The 24,438-nt window shown below is 39.5% G+C and overlaps 1 protein-coding gene across 1 annotated transcript in view; it reads right to left on the reverse strand.

Moving 5' to 3' along the window:
• LAMA3 (laminin subunit alpha 3) overlaps positions 1-24,438 on the reverse strand; it is a 247,284-nt gene that overhangs the window by 204,957 nt on the left and 17,889 nt on the right. The window contains exons 2-4 of the mRNA XM_089675734.1: positions 23,438-23,590; positions 15,529-15,646; positions 10,059-10,177 (exon numbers count right to left, since the gene is read on the reverse strand). Coding sequence (XP_089531860.1) covers positions 10,059-10,177; positions 15,529-15,646; positions 23,438-23,590 — 390 coding nt within the window. The remainder of the gene's footprint in view (positions 1-10,058; positions 10,178-15,528; positions 15,647-23,437; positions 23,591-24,438) is intronic.

The following is a 24,438-nucleotide window of genomic DNA, read 5'->3' on the forward strand; positions in this document are numbered from 1 at the left end:
TTAAGTTAAACCTTTTTTCCCAAAAAGAAAAATATCGTTGCTGTAACTGCTAAATTGTGAGCTGGAGTTTTACTTTATATGTTAGCATATTTAAATCTGCTAGTACATTTAACACTCCCCCAGATTAACAATGCTGCTGTTCAAAAGTGTCCCTGTGCTCCTTCACCCAGAGCTGGGGCACTCTAGCACAGGAATTGTGATACTGGTCAGCTCACCAGGTGAAAACAGAGCAAAGAAAGCCTAAAAAAAGAAAACTAATAGAGCCTCCACATCTTATGATCAGGAAGCTGTAATATATTACATTTTTGATTTTGGATTTAAGACTGCTTTAACCTGTTAGAAACCAACTATGGAGCCTTTGTTGAGATGCTAAGAACACATGACCCCAGATGGACCGGGGAATTAAGATGGATGGTACTTTAAGGGTGGGTGGTCTCTCAAACAAATTCTCATAAGAACAATAAAAGTTATGTACAAATAAATAAAACAAATCACAGGGACATAGTATTCCCAATATCTCTTAAATCAGTCACACATATTTGTCTTATGCTAACTCATGAATGTAATCCCCAAGAGACACTGTATAAGGTTTTAAAAAAGTCAAGCAGTCGCAACACTTCTGTAGGGAATACCAAAAATACATTAATATACCATTCCCAATTGGGTTGGTCCAGAAAGTATTGGCACAAAGAATGTTAATTTTGTTGTAGATAGATGAAAAACATCCAGTGAGTTTTGCCCTGAGGGCTTCTTTAGGAAAACAAAGAGGGTTATGTTCCTCTGGTCACATATTGAAAAGATGCCCCTATAGGACTATGATATCAGAAAGGTCAAGTCCACAAATGACTCCACCACTCCTCTCCAGCATGCCTCTCAAATAATCTTGGCTTCCAATGTAGCGTGGACCAAGCAAAGAGTTCACTGCCATTATTTGAAAGGCATGCTGGAGGAGTCGTGGAGTCCTTTGTGGCCTGGACCTTTCAGATATCATAGTCCTGTAGGGGCATATTTTGAATATATAACCAGAGAAACATAACCCCCTTTGTTTCCCTGAAGAAGTCATCAGGGCAAAATGTGCTGGGTTTTTTTTAATCTTTCTACAGCCAAACTAACCTTTTTGCCAACACTTTCTAGACTAAACCGATTGGGAACAATGTAGTATATCTGGTATTCCCTACAGAAGTGTTGGGGCTGCTTGAATGTTTTTAAAACCTCATACAGTATCTCTTGAGGATTATGTTTATGGGTTAGCATACAACAAATATGTGATGTGTGACTGATCTTAGAGATATTGGAGATATTATGTTCCTGTGATTTTCAATTTATTTGTAAGTAAGGTGTTTTCATTTTTATGATCTTGTGAGATTTTCTTTTAGAGACGACCCACTTAAAAGTCCCATCTTACATAATTCCCCAGTCTACCTCAGGTCATGTATGATTAGTATTTAATAGAGATGTGGTGGTTCACTCCGGATATCACCCCTTTCACTATATAAGAGCCTTTTTTGTGATCTTTGAGAATAAATTACTTCACAAAACATACAGCTAGAGAGGTTGGGAATGGCTTGTTTAATAGGTATTTTATTGCTTGTTAAGAATGCGTAAATAGTTTAATGTCCATAGTATGGGAACAGGTGCGCTTTAGAATTTATTAAAAAAAATCCACTGTGGTAATGCATGTAAAATTGTGCATTTTACCTTGTGCTCCCTCAGTGCACAATAATGCATTGGAGTGTGATTGTTATTTTTAATGGCACCCCAGTGCACCTACCCAGTGCACCACAATGCACATGAGTTTTGGGCATGGCAAAACATAAATTAAACCATCTGTTTAGAATAGTGAGTTGAAATAAAAAAAATGGTACAATTACTACTTATCACGTGTTAAGATGTGCTACCAGCCCTAAATCTGATGAGAAAATATACCCTCAAATTGAACAGTTGTGTGTGCTGAGGCTAGACTGCATTATAAAGAACTTTAATTAAACTAGATTATACAGCCTTTTGACTTAGGGCTCATTTACACAAGATGGGACTGAAAATGCAACATTCTAATAACATGGGCAGCTCAATGGCTAAATGGTTAGCACTTCTGCCTGATCCAACCATGGCACCACCTACCTGGAGATTGCATTTTCTCCCTGTGCCTGCATGGGTTTCCTCTGGATACTCTTGTTTCCTCCCACATTCCAAGAGACATGCTGGGAGATTAATTGGATCCTGTCTAAATTAAGTTAGGGATCTTAGATTGTACGCCCCTTAAGGGTTAGGGACTGATGTGAATGTACAATATATATATGTAAAGCACTGTGTAAATTTACGGTGCTATATAAAGCACCTACAGGTGAAACTCCAAAAAATAGAATATCGTGCAAAAGTTCATTTATTTCAGTAATGCAACTTAAAAGGTGAAACTAATATATGAGATAGACTCATTACATGCAAAGCAAGATAGTTCAAGCCGTGATTTGTCATAATTGTGATGATTACGACTTACAGCTCATGAAAATCCACAATCTCAGAAAATTAGAATATTGTGAAAAGGTGCAATATTCTAGGCTCAAAGTGTCCCACTCTAATCAGCTAATTAAGCCAGAACACCTGCAAAGTGTTCCTGAGCCTTTAAATGATCTCTCAGTCTGGTTCAGTAGGAATCACAATCATGGGAAAGACTGCTGACCTGACAGTTGTGCAGAAAACCGTCATTGACACCCTCCATAAGGAGGGAAAGCCTCAAAAGGTAATTGCAAAAGAAGTTGGATGTTCCCAAAGTGCTGTATCAAAGCACATTAATAGAAAGTTATGTGGAAGGGAAAAGTGTGGAAGAAAAAGGTGCACAAGTAGCAGGGATGACCGCAGCCTGGAGAGGATTGTCAGGAAAAGGACATTCAAAAGTGTTGGGGACTTTCACAAGGAGTGGACTGAGGCTGGAGTCAGAGCATCAAAAGCCACCGCACACAGACGGATCCTGGACATGGGCTTCAAATGTCATATTCCTCTTGTCAAGCCGCTCCTGAACAACAAACAACGTTAAAAGCGTCTTACCTGGGCTAAAGAAAAACAGACCTGGTCTGTTGCTCAGTGGACCAAAGTCCTCTTTTCTGATGAGAGCAACTTTTGCATTTCATTTAGAAGCCAAGGACCCAGAGTATGGAGGAAGAATGGAGAGGCACACACTGCAAGATGCTTGAAGTCCAGTGTGAAGTTTCCACAGTCTGTGTTGATTTGGGGAGCCACGTCATCTGCTGGTGTTGGTCCACTGTGCTTCATTAAGTCCAGGGTCAGCGCAGCCGTCTACCAGGAGATTTTGGAGCACTTCATGCTTCCTTCCGCAGACGAGCTTTATGGGGATGCTGACTTCATTTTCCAGGAGGATTTGGCACCTGCCCACACTGCCAAAAGCACCAAAACCTGGTTCAATGACCGTGGGATTACTGTGCTTGATTGGCCAGCAAACTCGCCTGACCTGAACCCCATAGAGAATCTATGGGGCATTGCCAAGAGAAAGATGAGAGACATGAGACCGAACAATGCAGAAGAGCTGAAGGCCGCTATTGAAGCATCCTGGTCTTCCATAACACCTCAGCAGTGCCACAGGCTGATAGCTTCCATGCCACACCACATTGAGGCAGTAATTGCTCCAAAAGGGGCCCAAACCAAGTACTGAGTACATATGCATGCTTATACTTTTCAGAGGTCAGATATTGTTCTGTGTACAATCCTTGTTTTATTGATTGCATGTAATATTCTAATTTTCTGAGATCGTGGATTTGGGGTTTTCATGAGCTGTAAGCCATAATCATCACAATTATGTCAAATCACGGCTTGAACTATCTTGCTTTGCATGTAATGAGTCTATCTCATATATTAGTTTCACCTTTTAAGTTGCATTACTGAAATAAATGAAGTTTTGCATGATATTCTAATTTTTCGAGTTTCACCTGTATAATAAATAAATGTTTTGCATGCATTTTCTTTTAGCCTTTCATTGAGATTGTGAATTGCCTTGAAGAAGAAATTTAAGGATAATGTACTAAAAACTGCAGCATGCTGGATCTTTTCAAAAAGCACCATGACAAATCAAGTAACAGCAGGCCCAACAGACATAAATAGATTTTTACGTACTATTCACATCAATTGGACAAGGAATTTAGTTCTTACAAAAATGCCCCAAATTCTTCCTGCTCTTAATCAGAAAGCAGAACAAGCAATAAAGAAAATTTTACCTTTCAGATAAATGGAAAAAAAGTTTTCATTCTTTTTAATAGACATTGAAGACACATAGTCATCCCAGGACAGTAAGCACACTGGTGTCAGGACTTGTATTTTCTTTAAATGTTTGATCTTCTTGTACCTGATGTTTATCTTGCAACATGCCATCACATTAAAATGACTTTTTTAAACGAGTCAAAAAGCAAGCATGAAAATGTTTTATTTATAATTACAAAAAGGAGAGGCTTCCAAGTTTTGGCAAGCCTGCCTTACTACCATAAAAATCCATTTATATACTTGGATAGGAAAGAAACGAGGAGACTTATTCCATTTATAGCATACTTCACCTCTACCATCTGTTTCTTCACTCTTTTCATGTCTGAGTAACACAAAGCCATTTTAAAAGAAAGTCTGCTATTGTTCTTTGTCTGGATAAAGGAGAGGTATGTTTTACTTCAAAAACAGACCTTTCTTTTCTGTAATATAGTACTTTTAAAAATACAGGTGCATAGAATAATTCAGATACACCACTCAAAGAATCTTTACCCTCTAAAACCTTCTTTATTCAAAAGATCATGGGGTTATTTACTAACACTGGAGAGCACAAAATTGGTGCAGCTCTGCACAGAAACCAATTAACTTCCCATTTTTATTGCTATAACTTATTTGAACAAGCTGAAGTTAGAAGCTGATTGGCTACCACGCATAGTTGCACCAGATTCTGAGTGCCCCAGTTTTGGTAAATCTCCCCCAAGTTTGTTCAGGTTCTGTGCTGATAATTATGGCTTCCATAAATGTCCAGGAAGCTCATTGGCCATTTGGCAGACTGGTTATCAATGAAGAGTTGCAGTTAGGGACAGTTAGCAATTATAAGAGAATAATATTGTCGGGGTTGGTTTACTAAAACAGAGGTTGTTTACTTAGCAAAGTGCGTGTTAACAAGAAAATGTTAGTACGTAAGATAAAATTGTGTTCACTTTGAGTACCCAAACATGTGCGAGGGAAATAAAGAAAAAAAAATCAGGAATTTTGCAGGGCATGCATTGGTAATCAAAGTGAACACAGCTTCATCCTGTTCACCAACATTAATTTTGCAAATAACCAAATTGCTTTTCTGGATGTACTACAGATTTCCAGAGCCTGAGGGGTTTAAAATAAGCTCACAGCTGCAGCAATAGTCATGAGGTTGTTACTGTTTTGTTCGGCTGCATTTTGGCTATAATATAAAAGTGGCCTGGGTGGCTGAATAGTCACCAGATCACTTTTACAGTGTTTGAGGTGTAAACGTTAAGCCCCCTTAGCAGAGGACAAGGGAGACATTTTGGGTCTAATAGACCCCGAATGTCTCCATAAATAATATCCGTCACCTTGTGAAAGCAATAAAGGTGAATGAAAAAAAAAATGTTAAAACGTGAACACTTACTTTGTTAAGTAAAAAGTATCTATTCCTTTAGAAAATTGGATGCATTTGAATTGGCTACTGTACCTGTGGGAAACGCAGGGAAGAGGTCCCTGCATTTTTTCTGAACCCGCAACAATATGCTAAAGGTTTCGCACATGGGAAAATGCATCACGTTTTCCAATGTGGGGGATGCCATTTAGAATTAATGGCATCCCCAGGCATCTGCTACACAGCAGCACATTTTTGCTGCAGGTACAGGAACGTATGTGATTTACACACAGTCCCGCACCCGCATAGATGTGAACCTATCTGTGAACATAGCTTCACAAGGTCTAGGACAGCAATAAAGCCTGAGAGAAGGTCCTCAAAGGCGTCCTTTGCTCCATTTAAGCAGTGAAACTTAGACTGATCCCCTGCTGAGTCAGATATGACATCTGTGTCTATTCTATCTTCCTGTGATGGAGGAAAATCAGACCAATGTAATGCCCCATGGGTGGCCAGATGTGAACAGATGTGCATCCCTCATTTGATCAGGTTAGAAAAAGTGGACCTGCATGCAAACATTTTGCATTCGGTCCAATGAGCCTGAAAGGATGTGGGAGGATATAGGTGACCACACATTTGGCTACCCCTTTGAACTGTGTAATCACGGGTCAACAAAAGGATTGATAGAACCCTGTCCTTTCTTTATCCATAAAAAAAATTATTAGTATTAGGGTAACTCCACTTTTGTGGGAAAAAATACCCCCTAGAAACACCATTGTGCTGCTTGTGTGATTGGCTTACTGATTTTCCCAGAAGTCTGTGCTAAAATACAAGTCATATTTGGGTGAGATACTCCCAAAGGGAAATCATGTCTAAAGAGATGCAGACCCTGACACTTTCCTCATTAGAACTCTACAAGCTCAGCAATTGATTGATAAATATAAAGTCACTCCCATTCACATTCACTTTGCACATGGACACCTATTTCTTCAGAATAACAAAAGGTAGGAATCTGCAACAGTTTGTTAAAATCCTTGCACTGTACATTGATCACCCAGAAGGGAATGGGTTTTTTTTCTCAACAAAAGTGGAGTTACTCCTTAAGATGAACTCTGGTTGGCTGTTATTGATTATTGCACTTTTTTTTACTGAAAAAGTGTTTAAAGGAAACACTAGATTTCTACTGATAACTAGCTCAAACTTCAAAGAAACATTTAGTAGATTTAGAAGTTTCATCTAACATTAACAGGTTCCCGCCCAGCCTATAGCAGATTGAAGGCCGGGCGAGACACTCGCCGTTGTCACTGGGCGTCATATGATGTCCGTCAAAATGAGCCACTCACACAGCCGATGACATGTGACCACTGTGACCAATCACAGTAGATCATATGTCAATTGTAAACAATGGATGGCTTCCTGTCATGCCATCCATTGTATACGATTATGTTAGCTGTGACTAGTCAGGGCCAATCACGGTCCATCTGTATCATGTGATCAGCTTTGCCCTATCACAGATAATCATAACAAAAGACTGAATGAATCAGTTTCATTCAGTAACAATGATTGCAAACATCAATGAAATACATTGGTATTAACAATCATAATGTGTTAAAAAAAAAATCCTGATCAGTTGCCCAGAGTAAATCAATGTTACTATGGTAATATTGTCTTGCTTTGGTCACAATGTACTGAAAAATAAAATAGTAAAAAAAAAAATGTAATAAAAAATAAAAAAAATAATAGAAACATTTGAAAAAAATACAAATTCAATTATTATTAATTTCACCAAAGAAATGTAGCAGAATACATTTTGACCTAAATTTATGAACAAATGTTATTTATTTGCAAAATGTTATAACAGAAATGAAGAAAAGTTTGGTTTTTTTTTTAAAAATTCAGGTGTTTTTTGTTTTATTTAGCAAAAAATAAAAAAAACTCAGACGTGATTAAATACCACCAAAAGAAAGCTCTATTTATGTGAAAAAAATTATAAAAATGTAATATGGATACAGTGTTGCAAGACCGCGCAATTGTAATTTAACCATTAGCCGCCCAGCCAATGGCCGTTTGGCAGCTTCAAAAGTGCTTCGGCATTCCGGGTGCACGCCATTTGGCGTGCTCCCGCACATGCGCAGTTTGCGCTAATGCAGAGCCGCGCAGCGGCGCGATCTGTCACCGGCCGTGTACCTCGGACACGGCCGATGACAGATCTGAGTACCGGCCCCCGTTGCTGGTACCATGTGACCTGCTGTGACCAATCACAGCAGGTCACATGACAGTTGTATACAATGGATGGCTTCATTCATGCCATCCATTGTATACTAGTGCCTAGCTGTGAATGGTCACAGCTAATCACATGCACATGCAAAAAAAACTGAATGAATCGATTTCATTCTGGTAAATGCTTGCTTATAGCAAAGTAATTCTTTGCTATAAGCAAATTGTGTAAAAAAAAAAAAAAAAAATACTGATCACTTCCCCAAAGTAGTACAATGTTACTATGGTAACATTGTACTACTTTGGTCATAGTAAAATATGAAAAAAAAATCTTAAAAAAATTTTTTAAAAATGTAATAAAAAATTTAAAATAAAAAAATAAAAAAAAATAAAATAAAAATATATATATATATTTTTTTCATACTGTCACAAGTCAGTGTCCCTGTTAACCGCCATGCCAGTTATATGATGACGCTGTACTGCACTGGTGACAGTATGTAAAAAAAAATAGTGAAATTAATTTTTTAAATTTTTTAATTTTCCGAAAAATTATGACAAAAAAAATACAACTTCAAAAAACTCGCCATGCCTCTTATGAAGTACGTCAGACTGTCTACTCTGCAAAAAGGGGTCATTTGGGGGATGTCTGTACTATTCTGACATTCTTGGACCTCAAGAAATTAGATTGGCTGTCAGTACTTCAGGATTGATCAATATTCAGATATATACCATAGTTTGTGAACTCTATAACTTTCCTACAAACTAAAAAATACATCCTAATTTGGGTTATTTTCACCAAAGACATGTAGCAGAATACATCTCGGCCTAAATTTATGAAGAACAATTATTTATTTGTAAACTTTTATAACAGAAACAAAGAAAAACGTGTTTTTTTTTCAAAATTTGTGGTCTTTTTTTGTTAATTTAGCAAAAAATAAAAACCCCAGCGGTGATTAACTACCACCAAAAGAAAGCTCTAGTTGTGTGAAGAAAATGATAAAATTTTAGTTTGGGTACAATGTTGTATGACCGCGCAATTGTCATTCAAAGTGTGAGAGCGCTGAAACCTGAAAAATGGCCTGGGCAGGAAGGTGTAAAATTGCACGGTATTGAATTGGTTAAAGTGCGACAGCGCTGAAAACTGAAATTTGGCCTGGGTAGGAAGAGGGTATAGGTGCCTGGTATTGAAGTGGTTAAACATCTTTTTTTTTTCTATTTGTGTGACAAACTTTGTGGAAAGAGATGATGGAGTACACATTTCAAATAAGAAATTAAGAGCTTATTTAAGTGCAACTAAGTAAAGCAGAACCTCCTCCACACTATATGTATCGTTTAAGTCATTATTTCTCTCTGATTACACCTCTGTCTGACTAATAAACCGGAGAACATAAACAATTACATTTGTAAATTCTTAAGGCATGGAAGCTATAGGAAATGATACAGAGCTGTACACAGTACAGTGCCGTACACTGAAATAAACTGATCAGCCCCCTAGGGACACCATTTATAGTGCTCCTCATCAGTATATTTGAATAACTAATGGCTTTAGTGGCTTTAGTGGTTTTAATGGCTCAAAGTTTTTTTTTGCCTTAATGAATTCTATGCATTAAGGTAATAAACCTTCTGGGTGCACCTTCCTACCCCAGCCCCACTTATACTTTCCTGAGCCTTATATGCCTACAAAGTGCACAAGAGCAGCGACTCTGCAGCGTCTCTCTTTCCTCACTCACACAGCTGCGGTAGCCATTGGCTCCCACTGCTGTCACTCACAGCCAATGAGCAATGAGGACAGAGCAGGGGCAGGGTCAAGCTGTACTCTGTGTGCGAATATGCACACAGAGCATGGCTCAGGAAAGAGCCTGTTTGAGTTTGAGAGGCTTGCTATTGGGGCAATTGGCACAGAGGAGCCAGGTCTGCCAGTGGGGGACCCAAAATGAAGAGGATCAGCGCTGCTCTGTGCAAAACCATTGCACAGGGCAGGTAAGTTATAACATGCTTGTTATTAAAAAAAATGATTTCCTTTAGAATCACTTTAATGGGGCCCATGTCAAGTGGTATTTCAGCTTTATGAAATAAACTAAATTATTCTTCTCTTCTCTTTGCCAGAGAGTCATTGTTTTGAATGCAATAGATAACCTGTATTGGGTATCACAATGGGTCGTGAAAAGGCCAATTTACCATTAACAGGAACCATTATGTTACAGATATGAATGGCTTTTCAGTTATTGAACTCTGTACTTACCTCTCCATTCTCTAGAGGGACAATGCGAGAATATTCTGTTGTGCAAATTACATCATCATCTCTAGTAATAGGTTGTTTGGTCTCCTTTCCAAACTGATGCAAACAGTCATGTTTAGAATCTAGGATGGGAACAAATGTTATTTAAAATGAGCAGATTGAGCCATGATTTTTTATTTATTTGCATTCATCTTCAAAAAAACCCGTCAATGTACCTTTTTATATGATGAAAACAATATCTAGCTCCTCTGGAATTTCCCCCTGCTCTAGAGCTTTGGAGGAAGGCCTAGAGGCAGTGGGTGGATCTAAGGAGTAGTTGGATGCACTCTAAGGATCCTAGACAAACCCCAACAGAATGATTGGCAAGGGGCTGGAACACCCTTAAAAGTGTTAGCGCCTGCTCAGTGTCGGGAGAGTTCAGGTGGAAGATAGTGAGGAAGATGTGAGGCTGAAGGCAGGAGGCTGTGAGGAGGCCCAGTGGGATGAGGCCTATCTGCAGACCTGGAGTAGGAAAGGAGGAAACTCAGAGCTCACTGGCCCACTGAGCGAGGACTACTTGTACGGCAGGGAAGAAGCGGCCCAGCTGATAGGCCTGGTAGCATCCACCAACCCACCAGTGGTACAGGAGAGGATCTGCGTGAGTACACCTGCATCCCCTGGGCAGATATGGGAATCAGCACTCTGGTGGGAAACCAGAGTAGCCACCTACCAGTGACTGTTCATCTCTTAAAGTGAGAAGAACCAGATCCCCTGTTCAGGGATACCTCCAGATTGCTGGATGAAGAGGACAGGTTCATCTAGGGTCTGGAGTTACATAGTTAGTCTGGCTGAAAAAAGACAAAAGTCCATCCAGTTCAACCATAGAAAAAAAAAGTTATAATCCTATACCCACAGTTGATCCAGAGGAAGGCAAAAAAACCCCAGCAAATCATGATCCAATTTGCACCTGCTGGGAAAAAAATTCCTTCCTGATCCCCCGAGAGGCAATTGGATATTCCCTGGATCAACTTTACCTATAAATGTTAGTATCCAGTTATATTCTGTGTTTTTAAGAAATAATCCAGGCCTTTTGTGAAGCAATCCACTGAGCTGGCCAGAACCAACTCTTGAGGGAGTCTATTACACATTTCCACAGCTCTCACTGTGAAGAAACCTTTCCGTGTTTGGAAATTAAATTTCTTTTCCTCCAGACGTAAAGAGTGCCCCCTGGTCCTCTGTGATGACCTCAGGGTGAATAGCTCTACACTGAGTTCACTATATGAACAACCGATGTATTTATACATGTTGATCATATCCCCCCTTAATCTCCTCTTCTCAAGAGAGAATACATTTAGTTCCTCTAATCTTTCCTCATAGCTGAGCTTCTCCATGCCTCTTATCAGTTTAGTTGCCCTTCTCTGTACTTTATCAAGTTCCCCAATGTTCTTTTTGTGAATTGGTGTCCAAAACTGAACTGCACCACCTTCTCCACCATTGATTCCCCCAGTTGTACCCCCCCTATTATGTATGATGCATGCATATTCTTAGCCCCCAAGTGCATAACCTTACATTTATCAACATTAAACCTCATTTGCCACATAGTTGCCCAATTAAACAGTACATTGAGGTCAGCTTGTAAATTGAAGACATCCTGTAAGGACGTTATTCCATTGCACAGCTTGGTGTCATCTGCAAAGACTGAAATGGGATTTTTAATCTCAGACCCTATATCATTTATAAATATATTAAAAAGTAAGGGTCCCAACACTCAACACTGAACCTTGGGGTACACCACTGATGACCCCAGACCATTCAGAGTATGAATCATTAACCACTACTCTCTGAATACAATCTTTTAGCCAGTTTTCTATCCATTTACATATGGATTTTTCCAAGCCCGTAGACTTTACCTTACAAATTAGCCGTGTGTGGGGAACTGCGTCAAACGCTTTTGCACTTTTGGAGTGGTAAGTGAAAAAGATGCTGGCTAGAGACTGTGTTGCAGTTGAGGCTTGTAAATAGTTCCAGGAAGTTGTCCTTAGTTCATTAGTACCTGGGCATCCTGTACACCCCTAACCCTATCCCAGTTCAAATCCCCAAAACAACAAAACCAAAGCTCAAGGACTGATTTTTGACTCTGAATGCAAGCCTTTGTGAAGATGTGTGATGCCTGGCTGTGCAGGACTATAGGGGAGACCCTAATCTTTTAGCAACTTTTTAAGGAGGTAGTGCTACATATGTCCAATCTAAACAGTATAAACTACTGTTGGGACAAACTAGAAAGTATCAAGGGTCTTCATACATGTGCCTTTAAATTTACAGTTTCCGAGTATGGGAACCCAGGGCATTCAAATATGCAAATCTTGTGTTCAGTTTGCAAAGTTTAGCTGTACCTGTACGCATGTGCAGTCTGTATTCTCCACGGTAGGTGGTGCTCAATCAAGAGGAAGTCCAAGAGAAACAATGTTTCTCTGTGGTTTCCAGGGTCAATGGAGTAGCGTTTCAGTTGGCTGTGCTGCAACCATGTGACCTTCGACAGCCATCTTGGGTCAGCAGGGTCTATGTTGGTCCCTGCCTCTGGGTTTTGGCATGCCTCTTGCATGTGGCTAGTGTAGGGAGAGAGACCCCAGTTGTTAAGTAAAGTAACTAGCAGTAGGGAAACGTTCCTAATGAGGAGGGAAAGATTAGGGACTCTCTACCCTGGAAAAGGGCTTCCCTCTTGGGACCAGAAAGGCCGTGCTTCACCCTCTGAAATGTACACTGTCAGCACCTCTACTCCCATATTCATTTCATTAGTCAGAGTACTTGCCATTGAAATAAATAAACACCCAAGTGCTAAATGTGGCTAGTGGTTAGACGCGTTTACATGCATTTTTGCTGCGTTTTGCATTTTTTGGCCAAAACGTTCCTCTCCTAAACATGATTCTTCTGCGTTTAGGAGAGGGACATTTAACTGCCAGTAAAAGCTGCTGCTAAACTCTCATAAAAGCCTACATGTGCATGGATACATAGGCTTTTATTGAGTTGAGTTTAGGGGCAAAAAAAAAAACACCAAAAGCTCCTAAACGTGAGTGTACATGAGGCCTAAGAAACATCTCCCTTCTTAGAGAAACTACCAACTGGGATCAGATTACCATGTTACATTTTGGCATGAAATTTAGCACACCATTCCGACACTAAATCCTATAGTGTATGTCAAAACATTGTGTTACTTTTTGAATAGAGTAATAAATTAATAGAACCCCATTGTTATCTTTTATAGCATTTGGATTGTGATTGCGTGGCCACCTGAGTGCTGCAAGCTATCTTTTAGGTGGGTGGTAGAACCCCAACTCAGCCACCTGGGCTTTAAGAGTGGGTAATAGGCATCCTAAGTAAAAGTTGTTGAACACAACAATTAATTTCAAGATAAAAATGATCCCCTGCTCGCAGGGAACTTGGCTTATGATCTATAGGGAAGAAAAACTCAGAATACAAAAAACTCATTACATTACATTCAAATACAGGAAAGTTTAAAAATGACATAACTCAAGAACACTAGATGATGTCATCACATTAACGTATGATATAATATTTGATTGTGCACAGTATAATGTTGTTGGCTTGTTGAGTTCTTTCTCCATGGATCTAGAACTGCAGGTATACACTGGGAGCAGAGAGACTGTATGCTAATGTACTATCTTCCTCAGATTATTAGAGTTTGAGGGTGCATATGGAAAAATATGATTATGGAAGCTAATTCTTTTCAGAATAACATAATACAGTGATTATGTACACTAAATTCCTCTGTTTATTTTCACTTTTTTTCAGGAACCTGATCAGGTATCTCTGTGTTCATTGTTCCCCCGTCACAGTTAGTATAATGGTAATGGCCCTGAAAGGATAAATAGATGGGGTTTTTTTATTTGCTGGAATTTTACAAAGGAGAACACTCAAGAACATGCTGAATGGGAGTAATAAACCATAGTCAGACATTGTGCCAGCAAATTCCTCTTATTTTAGTGGAAGATATGATTCAACACCTGTGCCTGGCTTTAGCCAATGACAAAATCAACAGTCTTGATTCAGCTTATACAGTATATTTGTTTAGCTGGAGCATTTAAAGGGAAACCTGTCATACGTAAAACACAGAGGTTGTCACCATGACCTCACCTTTTTAAAATGCTCAATGCCTTTCTGTCATGCGAACCGCCCAGTTCCATTACTTTGACACACTAACCCCGAACAAGTGTGCAGAAAAGGATCTCTTACTTTTCTTTGACATGCCCAGTTCTTATGCTTGTTTTGGGTCAGTGGCTCACAAATATTAAAGCCAGTGAATGAGATGACAACCAGGCAACTGGCATTTACAGAATGAGCTCATCAAAAAAGCTCCTGCTTTTCTCACTCTTGGAATGCCTCTTAAAACTGACAATGTTATTCAGAAGATCTTTACTTTTGATTGGTCACCCAGCTGGGTCATTATAGCAATTTTTTCTTACTTCTTTCCAAATTATATGGCGTTCTGGAGATGTGGAACCACCTTAAAATCTTATGGAATGGAAGATTTGATGCCATCACGATAACATATCGTACAAAAGTAGCTGTGAGCTTGCTACTGATTTTTACAGCCAGTGAATGGCTTTCAAATAAAAGTGATTCAGGCAGGTATAGAGCCCTCCAATCACTTTTACAGTGCTCTAAGGCCCCATTCACACCTCAGCGTTTTGTAGTTTGAAGCTCAAAACTCCAAAAACGCTGGAGGAGAGAAAATCAATTATTCTCTATGAAGAAAGTTCACATCTCCACCACAAGTTGCCTGAAGCCATATGCCTTAAGATGAAAAAAGTTCTGGAGCTTTTTTTTTAGCTTGAATCGGGCAGATTGGTATGTTTTTTAAGTGGTTTTCTATTCTACAGAAATGCATGGAAATGCTGGATTTGTGCGTGATTTTGAATGATTTTTTGCTCAAATACAATAGATAAATAAAAATAAATAATAATATTAATAAATTAAAAAATAATAAATAAGATACATTAAAAACGTTGTATAAAAACGCTCAAATATATGCATACAAACACCCGAAAAAACGCTAAAAAATGCAATGCTCAGGTGTGAATGCAGCCTAGAGGTGTGTGTCCCTGCCCCCGAGTGCCTCCATCTCTCCATCCTTTTTCTTCTTTTCTTTTACTCTTACATTTTATTCCTGTTTAACTAAAAACCTAATGGTTACATACTTTCCTCAGAGAGGCCAAAGGCCTTAAATTCTAAAAAATAATTGTATAAATAAAGACTCATCTCATTTAAAGTCTATTTGCAATTATATGGCTATATTGTATAGTCAGCTTTATATATTTATTCAATGACTGATGTTACCCAAAGTTAACTTTGGCTGCTTTATATACATTGTAAACTGCACTGAAACTCATTAAATTCAAACTGATATTTATATTATACTTTTTTTAAACAATATATGAATGTATATAATACACAATGAAAAATAAATAGTACTTACTAGCAAAGTATTGCCAAGGCATGTAAGTGTTTCCAAAGTCAGTCGATCTTTCTAGTACCCAAAGATCAGGACGAGGGGAATTGGCAAACTTGATGAGAACATAAGCCACATGGAAGAGCTGAAAGTATAAATACAAAGATAATGTTCTTCTGTTGTTGGTCAAGACCACTGCAAATGTTGGTGTTTGTTAAACCTAAAACACATATATACACACAGATTTGAATTGGTGGATTAACTGTACCTTGGGTTCCAGGCTGTGTTCACTTCATGAGCACCCTTCATTTTAATGCCCTCAAGCATAAGGGTCAGAGTATAAAGGCATTTGTGTTTTAAATGATCATTAAGCTGAACTTTACAAATGATTATAGCTGTGTAAGTAAATACATCATCAAATGTATATTTTAATTAAACGCAATGTAAGTACCTAAACATAACCTGGTATCAGCCTTTCACAGTCCTTGTACAGCAGAGCTGGAGTGTTAGAGGAAGAAGCAGTACATGGAGCCAATCAGTTCATGTTCTCTCAAGAAGCATGCTGATAGGAGCAGGAAGCAGAGTGACAAAGAGATGAGCTCACCATTGTGCTGCTTCTCCTTTTATTGCTCACTCGCAGGCTGTGGTAGGTCCAGGATTACCTGGGCTCAGAGGAAGTAGGCTGGCCATCAAACTGAGGACATTTAGCAGCAGAAAGAAATACCGCAGGAGATATCTCTGTACTGAAGCTTAATATTGTAGCAAAGCTAGTTTTGGTATTTATTATTATTATTATTACTGGTACTTATATAGCACTGTCAATTTACACAGCGGTTTACATATATGTTGTACATTCACATAAATCCCTAACCCTCCAGGAGCTTACAATCTAAGGTCCCTAACTCACATTCATACATACACATACTACTTTAGACAGGCGTTAATTAACCTACCAGCATGTGTTTGAAGTGTGGGAGGAAACCAGAGTACCTAGAGCATGAGTGTTCCACCTGTGTTCCCTCCAGCTGTTGTAAAATCACAAATCCCATGAGGCATTGGAAAGCAGACAGTTACAAGCATGACTCTCAAAGGCAGAGGCATGATGGGACTTGTAGTTCCACAACAGCTGGAGGGCCACAGGTTGAGCACCCATGACCTGGAGGAAACCCACACTGTCACAGGGAGAAAATGCAAACTCCATGCAGTTAGTGCCATAGTTGGGATTCAAACCAATGACCCTAGGGCTGGTAGGTGGAAATGCTAACCACTTAGCCACTGTGTGTATTTTATTGTGTATCCTATTTTTGGCTGGAGTTCTGCTTTAACCACTGTGCTATCACTGTGAAGGTGTGACCAAAGAAATAGTCCAACAATTACAGGAACCCGGACAGCTCACACCGTGGACTGAATAAGCTCTACAAACACAAATACTTGATTTCTTATACTCCACTGGGTTACTGGGATAAAGCTTTTGTAGTAGAGTATAGGAGTCCACAAAATGTTTGACTGCATGATGCTATATGCCACTAGCATTTGAAATCTCATTGCGCTGTGTCGTGACTTTTAAAAGGTTTGGAACCATTGAGCTAAACAGTAAGCACGTAGCAGTGCAGTACACCTGGTAGTAGGCTCCTGATTCATTTACAAGGCTGTAACACCCAGCCAAGAGGAATGTGTTTGGAACAGCATGGCACTGAGCCAACTGTACAATGTAGCTCTGCTGATTCATGTTCTTACTTGAGTTTGCTGTTCTAAGTGGTCATGCAACAATCACACTGCTGCCAAACATCAAACAGGCTCCTACTGCCAAGGCATAAAACATTTATAAATGATTAGAAGTGCCCTCAAATTGGAAGAGTCACACTGTAGGTACAATGGCATAATAGTAATCTGTTTTGAAATTAAACATTTAGAGAAAGTCTAAAAAATAAATCCAGAAATATATCAAATTAACAACAAAAAAAACATAACATGCAAGTCTCCCATTTTGGCTATATATATATCATGGCAAATCCACGCACATTTGCAATGCCACATTTGCAGCAAACTTAATAACAATGGCTGGCAAATGCATGTTACAGCAAGCAAAAGCTAGGGAATAGGCAATGAACTGATGTGAATGTACAATATGTAAAGTGCTGTGTAAATTGTCAGTGCTATATAAATACCTGTAATAAATAAATAAATACAAAAATGGCATTTAATCATTTCAATGTTAATATTCTGTCCAAGTGCTAAATCCAAACAGGATTTCAGAACCCTGGACAGCGTGTCTGCGTTAGCGCTATAAGTACAATGAATGCGAATGATGTGAAGGTGACATTCAATGGGTTGAAAACTGGGTGAAAAGTATAGTGAATAATTATTTTTGTTCAATCTAATCTTATTGCATTTCAAATGAAGAGAAATGAAGGGTACAGAATGTTAAGTTTGTGGTGCCCAGGAGCATGGGAAGCAGTATGATTTGGGAAGTAGTGTGGACAGTTGCTCTTTTAGTCTTGGCATAGATCACAAGGATTGTGTCCCAAAAATTCATAGTCAGCAAACAAGACCACCACATATGGGACATGGTCCTTGAATGGGTTTGACGTCTCTGGAAACAAGAGATATATTTTGCTGAATATACTAGGCCAACTGTATCAGCAGGTAAGGAGTTTAAAGCTAGCTTGCGGGGCACATGCGCGGCCGGCTCTGAGTATGGCAGCTCAGTAATAGAGCTCTGCCACCTCGCCAGCTATCGTAGTGGCACCACAGCGACAAACGGGCCACAAACCCGTCCAGAAGCCTGTCTCACTCACCGGAACGATCTGGTACTGTGACCCGGCCACCGGAAAACACCCAGACACCCACAGAAGCCTACAAACGTCTTTCCGGCTCGGACTTCTGGCAGCCAAGATGGCGCCAGCTGCATGCAAAACAGTCCCTCCATGCACAGAGAGAAACAGCCTGCATACACACCAGACCGACGGCTCCTAGTACCACTCTATGAAGGAGACCCGGGTGAGTCCTCTCCTCCATTATCTCCATCCACAAGCAGCCCTGTAAAATCAAAGCCTCAGATGGATGACTCTAATACTACAGAAATGCAACCCTCTTTTTTACCACCTATGCTTTTCACTACACCTGAGTCTGCTATAGACTCATTCCCTGTCTCTGACCAACCTGTATCCAAACTTTCCATGAAAAATATGCTTCTTTCACTAAGACAGTCCTTGCATAATGATTTGACATCTGTGATATCTCAAATCTCAAACACGGTACAAGAGCATGATCAACGCATACATCATATTGAAACTAAGATGAGCGAAATGTTCTCAGCCCATAACGACCTGGTAGATGCACATGCAGACCATGAAACTGAGCTGCAGCAATTGAAACACAAATTAGTGGATCTGGAAGATCGTTCCAGAAGGAACAACATAAAATTCTGCGGCATCCCCGAATCCGTTAACACGGATGCTATAGTGCCTTATATACAACAATTAATGACACATCTTCTTCCATCACTCACAAATCTAGAATTAGCCATTGATCGAGCCCATAGAATCCCTAAACTATCCTTCCTACCCGCATCAGTGCCTAGAGATATACTGGCACGCATACACTTTAACCATGTGAAAGAAAAACCTATGACTGCAGCAAGAAAGGCATACCAATATCAAATTATACGCAGACCTATCAAAAGCAACACTGAAAGAAGCTGATCTCCATTAGCAATGCACTGCGCAACAACGGCATTGGCTACCAGTGGGGATTCCCCACTAAACTCACTATCAAGTGACATGGAAGAGTGTTCACAATCAGGAGTCTAGAAACAGGCCTTGAGTTTCTAAAGGAATGGAATATCCTACCTGCAGATGACCATCCTCCCAATCCAAATCAACATCAACAAATGGAAGTGGATTGGAGCTGATGGAAGTCCTACCAACTCCGTCAACATTAACCTGATCCTGCCTAGTTCAATCCAGTATTGATCACTGGAACTTTGTCCTTAATTGAAAAACCTGAGACCTCAAGTGTCTTGCCAGCATGACAACTCTCCTGTGTCATGCTTGATCAATCACCCCTGTTCAACAGTAGCAATTTATGCTACCCATTTTGCTTGTATTTTTTATGTCTATGTACAAGAATTTTTTATGTCCCATTCCGCTCCTACCCTCCTTTATTTCCTTTTTTATTTGTCTCCCCTCCCATCCCAATCTCCCTCCGTTATATTACATTTCAAGTGTAATGTCTGACAAATATATGTAACCAACCAGATCCTACTGCTTAATGTGATGGAACAACAAAAATTGCACTATATTGATTATACTGTATGCTACAAACCTGTCTTCACTGCGTAAACTGGAAAGAATCAAATTTAAAGTGAACTTGTACTTTACTCATACAGGGCAAAGCAACAGGTTCACTTTAATGCAGACCTCCCCAGTAGCACCAGCAAACCTCCCCAATAGCACTGTTCTGTCTCTCCAATATAAGCACTGAAAGTGTGATCTCTGTAACTTACAGTTGTGATGAGATAGCGATAACTTCAATCTTATTTGACTAAAACAGGCAGTGACTCAATAGATACAGTTTGGTATGTGAATGTCCTCACCCTAGGAAGGAAGTATTCCACTAGTAGGATCACCAAGTGAAAATAAAGAAAAAAAGCTAAGCCAAAAAAAGACAAACCTGCCAACTAAGACAACTAATTAAATGTAAGCATAAAGAATCACAATGCAATATTAGTAATACAAAGACAGAACATGTGGATCACAGAAAGCAGAATTTAAAACTGGCTCTTATAAAAACTAAAATGAAGCTATTTTATAGAACACTACTTATACTGTTTATATGGAGGCACATTAGTCAGTATGGGTATTATGTTAAATCTGGAAGCAATGTTAGTAGATGAATTTGATGCCAGCCATTATAAATTACAGATGTTTGGGATTTTGTGCAGCTATGCTGAAACTGTCAGTAAAATGTCAAGCTGCATTTACAGTAAAAATAAGATACGTTTTTAATCATATATAGTATAACAAATTGAATTACGAGTATCCTTAAATTATATTTTAGCTAAAATTATTTTGGCTTTATTAAGCAATTTTAGAAGAATCAACAAATTTAAATTGTAATTCCCGCTTTTTTTGGATAGAATGAGGAAAGGGTTAGAATGCCATTACATAGAACTGTGGTTCTCAACCTTTTTGAGACCAGGACCCAGTAAAGTCTTCTAAGACCTTCCATGCCACAACAGTAAAGAATGTAGTTTATAACCACACCATAAAAGTATGGGAATGCAAAACATGTATTTTAAAGCTGGAAGGCTCTGCATTGGGCTAGGTGTCAATGGGAAAGGGAGGGAGTTGTGGAGTGCGTTAGAGAACTCTGAGGCTGACTTGGTTAGAGAACTCTGAGGGACAAGGTTTCTGGTGGCGAATGATGAGCCCAGTTGCTGGTTGGGGGGGGGCACTATAGGACACCCTAGGAGGCTGAGGGTGTTATGGAGAGCTGGGGGTTCTGCAGCAAGCTGGGGGGCACTGTAGGAGGCTGGGTTGCACTTTGGGAGGTTGGAGGGTACTGCGGAGGACTCTCTGGGGGCCTAGGGCACAGTGGGCCATTATGGGAGGTTTGGGGCACTCCAGCTGGCTGGAGGCCTGGGAGGGGGAAGGCTGCAGCCAGGCATTGGGCCTCGGCCTGGTCGTTGAGAACCACTGATATAGAAGATGTTTTTGTATTGTATGGTTCCTATTTTCTTAGATATTCTCTGTTCTTATGTACACATTTCCCTCAGTATCCCTCTTTTACGACTACGTTTCTTTATCTCTCCAGCATCAAATATCAGCTTAACATTTGTCGGGTTTTCTGCATTCCTTTCCATCTGGCCATCCCATATTTTATGTAATAAAAGGTTGCAAGTCTCTCCTTGTAAGAGTTCACACTGAACTAATGAATCCCTTCACCTGCACTCATAAAGCTTATCTAGTATAAAGGTTTAAGGTCATTTAGTCTTCAGATTGTTCCATTCCTGAATGAGCCACAGAAAAAGGCAAAGCCTAGCAACCAGTACACAAAAAAATACAATGACAGAGGATAATTGCAGGTGCCCTCTGCAATACAGCACAGTGATAATCTACAAAAGCGTTTTTTTAATTAACATAACTATTTGAGATAGATAGATAGATAGATAGATAGATAGATAGATAGATAGATAGATAGATAGATAGGATAGATAGGATAGACTTTTCTTAACAAACTTTGTGAACAGGTTTGATGATGAAAAGAACAAAATGGCATACTAAAGACCCCAACTAGTTTAAGTAAAACGCCAGACAACACTGCTCATCTAGACTTTGAGAGAACAGGGGAGAGTCAGGTTTAAAGTGTTACTAAAACCACAACAGTAAAATCAGCCTGTATAGGCAGTAAAGCATGCTTGTTTTACCCACTGTGGAACCTAAGGGGTTAATCCTCCGCATTGTGTAAAAAGGCCGTTAAGCCTCTCTTTTCTGTTCCTTCCCTTTTTCAAGGGACCACCTCTTATCTCCAGACTGAACCTTAGGCATGCACATGCTCAGTTTGGTGTGTATTGCTAGAGAGGATTTTGTTTTCTAGGGAGAGTACATGTGATCAGCACAGGGCCAATCAGCATTGTCCAGACAGAGGTCAGGGGATCTGCATCCTCCTAGAGCAGAAAGAAAATTCCTCCTACAAGCTTTAGCTAGTGGTGAGCTGGACACAGATAGAAGTCACAGGACTGCTCTAACTGCTGATGAGAAAAGGTATTTAGCAGTTTATATTTACTAAAATAATTGCACTTCCATGTTCTATGTACTGTGGGAGACCATATATAATGGATGCAAGGTCCTGGGTTTAGTAACACTTTAATTGCTATCTTTGATGCATCCTCAGTTTTTATCATGATGCTTGCTGTCACAGGGACAAAAAGTGTTGGTAAAAAAAAACACTGTAGTCAACACTAGAACAGGACTAAAGGGGAAATTTCCACAAGGTGGTAACTGTTCTGGTGACAGTTTTCCTCTCACTTCCTGTTGTGTCTCTGTGACATACACTGAAGAGAATTCATCATATTTTAAACAACATTAAAAGAGAAGTATGGGACTTTTTTTTAATTATAGTAACCTAGGTGGATGTCCCCTGCCGGCTTTAAGGGTGAGAACTCAGCAATCACATGACCTCTGTTCGAGTTCTCCCAACCGCTTTGAGCAGAGAGCAGTGACTTGACAAATATCTTGGGGTAAACTTGACAAATATCAGTGAACAGTGAACTTGAAAAATATCAATTGAATTACAAAAGCCTATGTGGTTGATATACTATTGGTCACTTTGTAAGGAAATTTTCCCCAGAGCATGTAATCATGTGCAAGTAAAAATGCTGTTTTTTTTTATTATTCATGTATGTTGTTGAGTATACTTTGCAAAGTGAAGCTCCACCAAATTCATTTAGCTATGGGGCAAATTACCTTGCACAGTTCACATCTTATTTGCCTTTATCAATAGGCCTTGGTTAAAAAGAAATGGGGAACCCTAGATCAATAGGTGCTTACTAAGCAATTTTGACCATCGATTGCCAGATCTCTGGGCATCTCAGATGCCACTGGAAATCTTGGTGGGGTGGGGGTGGGGGATAGCACTGCTCAGCCACCCTTTTATACACCCCCTGACCGCCTGTCTGAAAGAGACCATACAAAGTGCAAAGCGGACAGTGTATTTGCCTTTCGTAAATTAACCCCATGATATCAACCATTGTAACCCTCTTGTTTGATATCTGTAACTTTTGATAATTTTCCTCAATAAAAATATTGATAGAAAAAAATTGCTGGAGATCCACACCAATTCAGCCATGACCAACCTAAAGAAAGTATATCATCATGTAATTAGTAACCCAAATTTTTTGTCTATTTTAAAATAAAACTTTAATTTATCTTACCTGACCAAGATCTATAGTGACATTGACCTCATTGTAATGCAATCCCAATGATAAGGGAGGGCTTTGCCACCATCGCTCTGTTCCATCAATGGCATTGGATGCAGGATGTACTTTATTAGGATCTGAAGTGTCACAAAAATCACAAAACTGCCCCTGTGAAAAAAAAGCAAATAAATACACATATACTCCAAACATAAAAAAACAAAAAAAACAAAACATGATACTGAGCCTGGATTGACCTTGATTAACTTGATAGAGTCAATATGACAGCCAGAGTTTACAGTGACTTATAGCAAAGACACTAGAACCTTGTTTGACTGACAGCAGTGGGAGCCATTGGCTCCCACTGCTGTCAGTTAAATCTTGTGAGGAGGAAGCAGGGAGCGGGGCCTGATCCTGATCATGTATGAGTTAATATGCATATATTAAACAAAATTTAAAAACTATATTTCTTTAAAGCTGATTTGAAATAGCAGCTGCTTTGCAGAGTCTTACATCAACATAACTGACCGGTTAGTCTAAAACATTGTTTCTCAACCTTTTTTCAGTAAAGGCAACCTTTAGGCCCCATGTACACAGGACACTTCTGAACGATGGAAACTGACTGCTGGAAAACGTAGGTTAAAAAAGTTTGTTTAGCTGCATTTGCATAACGCGTTTATGCACGTTTATGTGCGTTTGCGTTTAGAAGTGGGTTTTAAAAATAAGCACAGGAGAGCCTTCCAAATGCCCAGAATGCACTGAAAAGTTGGAAATTTTTAAAATATTAACTATTTCAGATTGTTTCAGAGAAATACAGAGAGTAGAAGCAGAGCCAGCAGTATGTGTTGAAATTAGCTTAGGTGTGAGTTGCTCAATAACACTTCTTTTGTTTCCAAGGGTGGGAAAGGTGTCTGGTGGATTGAGTCATTAAGGCCACCTGACAGGGGGTCTTCATGAGGAATTTGAGGTGTGAATGATCATTAACATATCTTTTGTTTCCAAGGGTGGGAGAGGTCTGA

This window comes from Staurois parvus, unplaced genomic scaffold, assembly GCF_062004578.1.
Source record: "Staurois parvus isolate SC_StPar_1 unplaced genomic scaffold, SC_StPar_1.0 ptg000157l, whole genome shotgun sequence".
Lineage (NCBI taxonomy): Eukaryota > Metazoa > Chordata > Amphibia > Anura > Ranidae > Staurois > Staurois parvus.